The sequence below is a fragment of the Culex quinquefasciatus genome, chromosome 3 (genome assembly GCF_015732765.1).
Source record: "Culex quinquefasciatus strain JHB chromosome 3, VPISU_Cqui_1.0_pri_paternal, whole genome shotgun sequence".
In the NCBI taxonomy this organism is placed as follows: Eukaryota; Metazoa; Arthropoda; class Insecta; order Diptera; family Culicidae; genus Culex; species Culex quinquefasciatus.
This window is the reverse complement of record NC_051863.1, coordinates 119,978,438-119,988,682: the sequence shown is the minus strand read 5'-3', so window position 1 is coordinate 119,988,682 and position 10,245 is coordinate 119,978,438. Positions and strand designations below refer to the sequence as shown.

General features: G+C 36.5%; 1 protein-coding gene across 1 annotated transcript in view; it reads right to left on the bottom strand.

The window, feature by feature from the left end:
• The window catches only part of LOC6042325 (phosphatidate cytidylyltransferase, photoreceptor-specific), a 44,376-nt gene that overhangs the window by 19,795 nt on the left and 14,336 nt on the right, over positions 1-10,245 (bottom strand). The window contains exon 3 of the mRNA XM_038259886.1: positions 21-117. Coding sequence (XP_038115814.1) covers positions 21-117 — 97 coding nt within the window. The remainder of the gene's footprint in view (positions 1-20; positions 118-10,245) is intronic.

Sequence of the window (10,245 nt, the reverse complement as noted above, 5' to 3'; positions counted from 1 at the left end):
CAAACTCAGCTTCTACTTACCGTGATCATCAGCGCAAGTGGACCTCCGTAAATGATGAGACAGAATCCACTGATCATGATCCATGTGAAAATTCCTCGTATTACCCAGTTTCGCCATCTGAAAAAAGATGATAGGGGTATGTTTGTTAAAAAAAAAAACGAAACTATTGGCACTACGCCCCCCGGGGCATGGCCTTCCTCTAACGTGGGATTTCTGCTCCAGCGCCTCTGACGAGACAGGAGAAACCGGGACCGACGTTTTACTTCACCATCCGATAGAAGCTCAGTGGATAAGGCGGGAATCGAACCCGCGTCTCATAGCATCATTGTTAAAATATATGCTTAATAACATGAACGTTTTTTGCCAGTCAAACAATGACTTAAATTCTTGTAGTTGTGTTTATCTTTTGGCTGTTTGAAATTTATCATAAAAATACTGGTTAGTTGGCGATTTTCAACGTAACCTCAAATTTCAAGATCTTATCGCCACGGAAGAGCCTTGTAGAGGTTGCCATTTTCTTCAAAGGCGAATCGAATCGCGGTTTTTGCTTTTATGGCCTGATGAAATGTTCGGCTCGAAATGTTAAAATATGAGTCCCATCGTGGAAAATTGTGTCCTCAAATCGAGTATAGATTGTGCATTTTATTTCATACAACAATAGCGCTTATTTTTCTTAGTACAATAAAGGAGCTATTAGACTGTAGCAAATAAAATAAACAAACTCACACATTTTTGTGTTTGACAACCTGCCAAACTCTCTCACTTGTTTGAGGCAAACTCGTAAACAAAGCCAAATGTATGCAGGCTGACGTTTCTGCAAACAAACAGAACAGGCAAACTGTCAAAAAGTTTGTTTGCGTGTTTGTTTGTTTGTTTGTCGTAGTCTAATACTTCCTTAAAACTTCGTTGAACAGAAAGTATCTTGCTAGACAGCTCATTCTATTGGGTCACACAGGGCTATAGTTGATTAATCGAAAAACAGTTGGTTTGTTTTAAAACATTTTTTAAGGTCAATAAGGCCGATACTAGTACAGAGCGGATTCGCTAATTCGAATACTCGCTAATTTGAACATATTCGAATTAAAAAGCACTTAACCATCAAAACCAGCTGTCAAACCTATGTGACGTTTCAACATTTGGCAATTTTCGAACACGTGGTTTCAAGCTCTGTATTTTTTTATGTTTATGTCCCTCGATTCTGACCCAAGTCGAGTTTTTTCACAAACACTTTGATATAATGATCTAGTCGCTACAAATATTGATTTCGGCTTATTTTAGTTTTTATTGGCATTCTGTGTACACTTTTTACTGTGTCTTTAACTGGTGTTACCAAATTAGTTCAAAATGTCCAAGCGGGTTGTACAGGTCTTGAAATGTTATATTAGCTTCCGAAAAGGACCCGTTTTGCGCAGACATCTGAAAAGATTGGACGACTATTGCGCCCTCCACAGTTTTTTTTTTTTAATTAAATATGTCTTTATTAAACATTCTTATAATAATAACATTTCATTTACATTCTAAGTTGTATTCAAAATCACTAGAACGAGTAAACTATGAACTGTATTTTAAGATGAATGCTCCAAGGGTTTTTACTTGTTCCTGGCAAGTTTTGCTCCCACGCAGTTTTGTTGTCATCTCGATGAAAATGTTCAGAAGTTCTTGTGGTGAAAACAGGTCACTACTGCCTTCATTCCCTCGGTTGCTGACTGAAGCCAGGAGGTGTTGTATTCTCTGCAACTTTATGCCGCTGATTCAACCACAATGGATGCAGATTTGGAACCACTCGAGCAGATCCCGCTCCTGGTGACGCCAAAGCAGGAAAATCCACGTCCGTGAATGCTGGTGGTGTTTTGCGACGATTTGGTTGGTGCCTCGTCGTCGCTTGCTGCCGATTTTTTACAAACTCAGCACGTTTTGGGCAGCTTCGATTCTTTGTCGAATGATCGCCACCGCAATTGAAGCATTTGGCTTCGATGTTCTCGTTGATTTTGTTTCGCAAGCTTGAGTTTTGTGCTAACCCCGCAACAACGACTCTTGATGAAACATTTTTTTTTCCACTATGTCCAAACTGCAAACAGTTCGAATATTGCGTCACGTCACGGTGCTTTGGACGATAACGTTCTTAAGTCACGATGATGTTGAAAATTGTCCGAACTGCTTTCAGCTCAGACGGCGTTGTCGATCCTTTCTCGAGATGAACCAGGTACAGTTGATCACGATACTTGATGTCTTTGTTGTGTCTCGTCATCTTGAAAACTTCGATCACGTTCAACTTCAGAGATTTGAGCTCTTCTTTCAACACATTCACATCCATGTCGAACAGGCCTCGGAGGACCTGTTTCATGGGGCGTTTACCTGGATCGTCATGGCTGTAGTATTCAATCTTTGTGTTGTTCAGGAAATTCCGAACATAGTTGTAATCCTTTCTGCTAGGTAGCAGAATTTTGAGTCCATCAGCACATAAGCGAATGGAAGCTCGTAAAGCACCAGTTTTGATAAACCCGGTCAGCCATTTTAGCACCGAATCCGATGACGATGTTTTCACAAAAATGATTATTTTATGGGAAATCTGTATTTTCATAAGAATAAATCTGTATTTTATCTGTATCATGTCAAATTCGAAGCCACAGAATATTTTTTTGATTTTTTAACAGTAGATTTAAGCTTTTTAATCATATTAAAGCATAATTCAATTACTATTTTTTGAAATTTTCAAATCAAATCATTTTAGAAAAATCTGTATATACAGATTTTTGTGATCGTTCAAATTCTTCCTTCTTGCTTACGTCCACAGGAAGGGAAGCGAACTGGTTTCCAGACGAATTTTGAGCGTCCTTGCTCAAACTGCCTGGCTTTATTGCACTTCGGCATTCCTTAGCTTCTTCAAATCTGCCGATCCTGCTAGTGAGGACCGCCTCTTTGTCTTGCCATGAGGCATTTTTTGCACTTTTCAGGAGCTAATATCGAGGAGTACCTCACTGATTGGTGGTCCACAAAGAAATGCGCCCTCCACAGGTAAAAAAACTGAAACAGTTGCTTTTCTCCAAACATTTTGACGGGTCAATCTATGATTTAAGGGGGTAGTCCCGAGATAGCCCGGATTTGGACCACCCTAATGGGCAGTATATTAGATCAAACACAACTGTCAAATTTACAACACGTGTTTTTTTTCTGGAAACACGATATTAGTTTACGGGTACTACGCTTATCGCAGGACTGCATGGACCTAATTAACTGAAATTTGAAATGATGACTCCGGAGATATAACGACGCATGCATAACGCAGCCGTATTTTGAAATGCCCTAGAAATCAAATATCTAAAAGAGTCACAATGCCGAAAGAAGAATAATTTGTTGCAGATAGATATTCATTTCCTGACAAACTTTATCAAAATGTCAGCGATTTCGAAATAGTAGTTTATGCAACAAGTTGCAAAAAGAAGATTTTTTCAGCACGAGTCATACATTTATCCAACGAGGTTCACCGAGTTGGATAAATATGACAAGTGCTGAAAAAATCAATTTTTGCAACGAGTTCCATACAACATTTTTTGCAATTCCTAAAAACACCCTTTGAGAAGACTTATAAGTCAAATGCTCATGTATTTTGTCAATTAACCGTTTAAAACAAAATAATGTTGAAAAGTATTACTTTTCGAAACAAGTGCTGAAAAGTTCAACTTTTCAGCATCCATTTCAGTGCTGAAAAGTACAACTTTTCAGCATTTATTTTGAAAAGTTTTTCTATTCGATTCTGTTATTTTTGGTACAGAAAAGTAGGCTTTTTCATCGTTCAAGAATGACAGGAAAAGTAAGTTGTTTCACGACGGAATTGCAAAAACAATAATTCGATGTATTTATGCGCAGCATCTCAAAATATGCACTTGTCCATAGAAAACAACTTTTAGTCACAATTTGGACGTACTCGAAGGTGATGACGCAAAATCTCGCTCTCAACCTCGACGTGCAAAATTTTTATCTTTTCCTAACAGTACGTTAAGGTTTCAACGTAATGAACCTGTCGGCTTGCAAAAAAGGTACAATTCTAGAGTTTTTTAGAGGTCCTATAAGCTTCAAACTTCAAAGAATGTGTTTTGCAAAGTGATAAAAAAGGCAAAGGCAAGATTTTAACTATATCAAAATAAGTTCATTCTGACGTCACTTAACGTACGCATTCTGTTCCCACCTTAAGGGTAGCCTCTCGCGTTGCAGTCAGTGTGTCGTCTCGCCGCCACACCACCCCCAAACTGAAGGGTCTAAATTTAAACCGGCGGCGCTGTGCAATATGGCCTCCACAACTTCGCACGTATCTTTTTTTGCTGGGTTGTAAACTGGTCAAGATTTTCTGCTTTCACTAAACTACACACAAGTAAGAATACTCAAGGTGTGTATTGACACAGTCATACAGTGACGTCAGCATAAAACCACCGAATTTGTTGGGAACTTAGAATTACAGAAACGGTTAAGACATGCTTACGTGCAACGCGCGCGTTTTCAAGTTCATCGAAAGTGACTTCACGTCACCACCACCAGCAACGATGGGCATGACTTCCGATTGTCTAATCTAATTAAGTGTTATTCCACCCATTCACGGCATGGGCTACGTGTGAGGTAATCTTTCTAACATTTTGAAAATCGTGGGCATAATTTCGTTTGAAGTCTTTTTTGAATCAAATCTATCAAATACATTAACATTTTTAAAAGAAAATTCAGCATTTCATCCAGCAAATCTAAATTTACCTCCAAAAACCCCCATTTTGACCGCAAATACGCCAGCGACTAACCTCAAAACTTCTAGTAGATGCACCGTTGCTGTTCACCCAGACACATAAAGTAAGGTTCGCGGTAACAGCAACAGGTAATGCAACACTCTCATTAAGGTCGATTAATGTGGTAATTAAATGCCTCTTTTTGTGCACGCGTAAAGGCGGCACACAGTACGGTGCCCGCGAAGAAGGTCTTATTTTGTTCGGCTCCGAAAGTGGCTCGTTCTAAGCTAAGGTGGTATCGCCATATGAACCGTGAAATGACAGTTGCTGCTGGGTGGAACCGCCGTTATGGGTTTCTTCGTTTGAAACAGTTTTATCGGGTTTAGGTTATGATTTTGCTGTGAAGCGAGTTTGCAGCTTTTTAAAATATGGAATAAAATTTATATTAATTACTGAAAAATTTTTTAACTGTATTTGTACCATGTCATGTCCAATGCCTCGCAAATTCTAACAACTATTTGATAATAAGTTGCACCGGATGTTACACTACATGGTAACAATACAAAACAAACACGCTATCAAGTAGTTTACAAGTACTCCAGTGTGGACTCATGATAAACATTTGCGAAAAAAAAGGGTTGAGTAGGGGACATCTTAAGATGACTTAGCTGAAAAAATCTCGTTCCTAGAACAAATCTTGCCATTTTGGCAAGCTGTGTAAAATTGAGGTACGTTTTTGGCCAAAAATGCCCTCTCGAAAAATCTTTTTTTTTTTTTTTGTTGGATTTGCTCGAAAAGTACCCAAATGCTTGAAAATCTCTACTTCAAACATTGTAGCGTCTCAGTACGATTCCTTCGAACAAGTGGGATGACTTGTTTTCACCATATCATGTTAGTTTCATTTGACCCAATGTCACCATCTCTTGGGTCAGTTTTCAAACGGTTGGCATTTAAGGTAGAGTTCATAAACTTCCACCATATTTTAGGAAAATGTTAGTGAACTATCTAAGAACAATTCTACGTTAAAAGATTTTCGATGTTACTTAAATTGGTTTTGTTATTATGAAACTACGAGAGGTGCATGATTTTTGACCTATAGTCACCCTCACTGACGGTTCTAGAGTTAGACAAGACCGCTATTTTTAATGCCATTATTTCATGCTTGACCTTGTTTGTAAAAAAATAAGTATTATAAATAAATTACTTTTCTTGCAAGGGTGTTTTTATAAAACAAAACTAACTTAATCCACCTATGTGGTTGGAGCCTTCCTCACTTGTTACCAACAATGGCTGATATGATGGAATTGTACAAAAATTTCATCTATTTTTTAGATCCGGAAAAAAAATAAATAGTAATATCACTTAAATGGCCATACCTCGAAACAAGGTTGCCAGATCATCAATGTTTTTGAATCGTTGGAAAGGTCTTTTGATAATCTAACCAACGATGGGTCGGATGATGGACCCGGACATAGTTTACATACATTTAAGTGAGATCCGGCTTCCAAAAAGTACATCAATATCACTTAAGTGGCCATATCTCGAGACAGGGTTGCCAGATCTTCAATGTTTTGGACTCGTTGGAAAGGTTTTTTGATAATCTAACCAACGATGGGTCGGATGATGGATCCGGACATAGTTTACATACATTTAAGTGAGATCCGGCATCCAAAAAGTACGTCAATATCACTTAAGTGGACATATCTCGAGACAGGGTTGCCAGATCTTCAATGTTTTAGGCTCGTTGGAAAGGTCTTTTGATAACCTAACTGACGATGGGTCGGATGATGGACCCGGATTTAGTTTACATACATTTAATTGAGATCTGGATATATGTGAAAACACATTTTTATACATAACTGTTGAACTACTTATCGAAACTTCAATCTGTATAAAACTCGATCTATGGGACCCTAAACCAAGTCGAATGCAACAGGTTCGGGTCAAATCGGTTCAGCCAGTGCCGAGAAACATGAGCTAGTTTGTTGGTCACATACATACATACACACACACATACACACAGACATTTGTTCAGTTTTTGATTCTGAGTCGATATGTATACATGAAGTTGGGTCTACGACGTTTTTATACAAAGTTCATTTTTAGAGCAGGATTATAGCCTTACCTCAGTGAGGAAGGCAAAACGTAGTTTTCCCGAGTAGTGAAAGTAGTTTATGCAGCAAGTTGCAAAAAGAGGATTTTTTCAGCACGAGCACATTGAAAAGTATTACTTTCCAAACAAGTGTTGAAAAGGTCAACTTTTTAGCATTCATTGCAGTGCTGAAAAGTAGACCTTTTCACCATTTGTTTTGAAAAGGGTAACTATTTGATTCTGTTATTTTTGGTAGAGCAAAGTAGGCTGTTTGGTCGTTCGAGAATGACAGGAAAAGTAAGTAGTTGGATGGAACTGCAAAAAATTAATTTTCTACCCAAGTGAAGCATTTTTAATAAAAAAAAACAAACATTTTATTAAAATGCAAGATTATTTATGGCTTTCTAATGTAATACAATGCAATGTTGTAAAGTAAGCAAAACCACAAATTGTTGCATTCATTTGTTTTTATTTGAATTTTCGCAGTGTAAAGGCAGTTAATTTGATTTTTTTTATGTATTCATTCATACTTTTTTAAATACTTTCATATGAATTAATTATCTTGTCCTCAAGCCAATGCAAATTTAAAAAAAAATTATCTGAAGTATTTTTTGAAAAGGACCAATAAACCAAATTTTCAGTTTTTGATTTTTGGGTGTTTTTTAATACCCCTGACTCAAGGCGGTTCTAAAAACACCCAAAAGCAAAAACTAAAAATTTGGTTTATTGGACCTTTTCAAAAAAAACTCCAGTTATGTCCTTCGATCCTGGCCAAAATCTACGAGTGGGCAACAAATTCTAATCAAATAAAAAAAATCAAATTATTCGCTCTACAGCATTGCCTTGGCGTTCTCGATTGCGAGATTCCTACTCGAAACTAGGTGTCCGAAAGTTTTGATTGTTGAGGCAATCGCAAATCTCTTTTTACATCTAAGCTTCCATCGACCCAGGGATTCGAACTGACGACCTTTGGATTGTGAGTCCAAGTGCCTACCAGCAACTTCACCGAGGCAGGACACAGGAAGACGACTCCTACACCTGGACTGAGCTTACGACCTAACCTCTAGGTTAGACCCGGGCCAACATTTACTTTCCCGTCCGACGGAAGGCGTGATCAGACAAATTTCGTCTCAAAAATGCCACCGGGACCTTCTGGTATCGAACCCAGGCCGACTGGGTGAGAGGCAACCACGCTTACCCCTTCACCACAGGCTCCGGCAACAAAATAAAATTTAAAAAATTGAAATAACAAGATTTCAGTGGAAAAGTTGTTGCAAATGCATTTACAAACAATGTTTTCAAAAAATGATTTGATTTTTGTTGAACTGTTTATTCGAAATTTACTAAAATTCAAATAAATTTTGAATGATTTCTGCTGATTGCACGTGAGCAATTCTCTACCAAAACCGGAAATGGATTTTATTTGTATTTTTTGATTTGGCTCAAACTTTGTGGGGGCCTTCCCTATACTCAAATATGCTATTTTGTGTCATTGGTTCACCCATACAAGTCTCCATACAATTTTGGCAGCTGTCCATACAAAAATGGTATGTAAATATTCAAACAGCTGTAACTTTTGAGTGAATTTTTTGATCAATTTGGTGTCTTCGGCAAAGTTGTAGGTATTGTTGAGGACTTTTGAGAAAAAAATAGGTACACGGAAAAAAAAATTTGAGGATTTTTTTTATCAACTTTTTTTTTACTAAAGCTCAATTTCCCGAAATACGTATTTTTTGATTTTCGAGATTTTTTTATATGTTTTAGGGGACAACATTCCGCAACTTTTGAGCCATAGAGAAACATGGTCAAAAAATCTGCCGCCGAGTTATGAATTTTTGAAAAAAATAGTGATTTTTGGAAAAAATCGAAGTTTCATGCAAAAACAAGTTTGACATTATTTTTTAATGCAAAATTGAATTTGCAATCGAAAAGTACTTGACATATTTTTTGATAAAGGGCTCCGTTTTCTAGATTCTAGATGGCTATGCCACCGAAAGTTTGATTTTAGCAAAATATTTGCAGTTTTTCAATTTTTAAAAATAGTGACCATGAGTGACCATTTCTAAAAATATATTTTTTGAAAAGTTCAGAAAATTTGCTATAAAATTGTCTAAGAGACATTAGAAGTGGTCGCTCATGGTCACTATTTTTAAAAATTGAAAAACTGCAAATATTTCGCTAAAATCAAACTTTCGGTGGCTATATCTAGAAAACGGAGCCCTTTATCAAAAAATATGTAGAGTACTTTTCGATTGTAAATTCAATTTTGCATTAAAAAATAATGTCAAACTTGTTTTTGCATGAAACTTCGATTTTTTTCAAAAATCACTATTTTTTCAAAAATTCATAACTCGGCGGCAGATTTTTTGACCATGTTTCTCTATGGCTCAAAAGTTGCGGATTTTTGTCCCCTAAAACATATCAAAAAATCTCGAAAATCAAAAAATACGTATTTTGGGAAATTGAGTTTTAGTGAAAAAGTTGATAAAAAATCCTCAATTTTTTTCCGTGTACCTATTTTTTCTCAATAGTCCTCAACAATACCTACAACTTTGCCGAAGACACCAAATTGATCAGAAAATTCACTCAAAAGTTACAGCTGTTTGAATATTTACATACCATTTTTGTATGGACAGCTGCCAAAATTGTATGGAGACTTGTATGGGTGAACCAATGACACAAAATAGCATATTTGGTCATAGGGAAGGCCCCCACAAAGTTTGAGTCAAATAAAAAAATACAAAAAATAAAAATTGTCGAAATCGGCCGATTTCGTAGAGAGTTGCTCACGTAAATTTTCGTTTTTTTTTTTCAAAAGGTATGTTTTTGTCTCCTGATTTTTACAGCCGATTTGATTGGAAAGGGGTGACAAAAACTATTTGCAACAGCATTGTCATTACAGCTAGTGTCAAGTCTTTTCTAGTCCTTGAAATTATTATGTTTTGCATATTTGGTGTTTTACATATTTTTCCAGCCGCTTTTTGGATTTATGCGTGTTTTTCACATTTGTAACCGTTAAATGGAATTATTTACTATTGAGTTGCAACTAATTGACTTAAAATATCGTTCGGGACCTAACAAATATTCCTGCATGCTTATTTTGACATAAAAGAAGGGGAAATTATTTATGAACTAGGCCTAAGTCGACCCTAAAATCTGTTCATCGAATCGAGATCCAAGAGTTTTGCTTTCCAATTCTTTAGGAAGATTCAAAATTGTTTTGAAAATTGTTTTTTTAGGTCAAAATCAATCTAGAAGCGGTTTTGGATCTTAGTGGGTTAAAGAGTTTACGTGATTTCACTAAAAAGTTTTCTTAAAAAGATAATTGTTGAAAAAATTTTCAAAGACTTCACATTTAAATGTTTTTTTGAATGTTTGATTTGCTTAGTTTTCGTTGATATGTGACGAATTTAAAAAATGTATGAAAAGAAGATTGAAAATTTA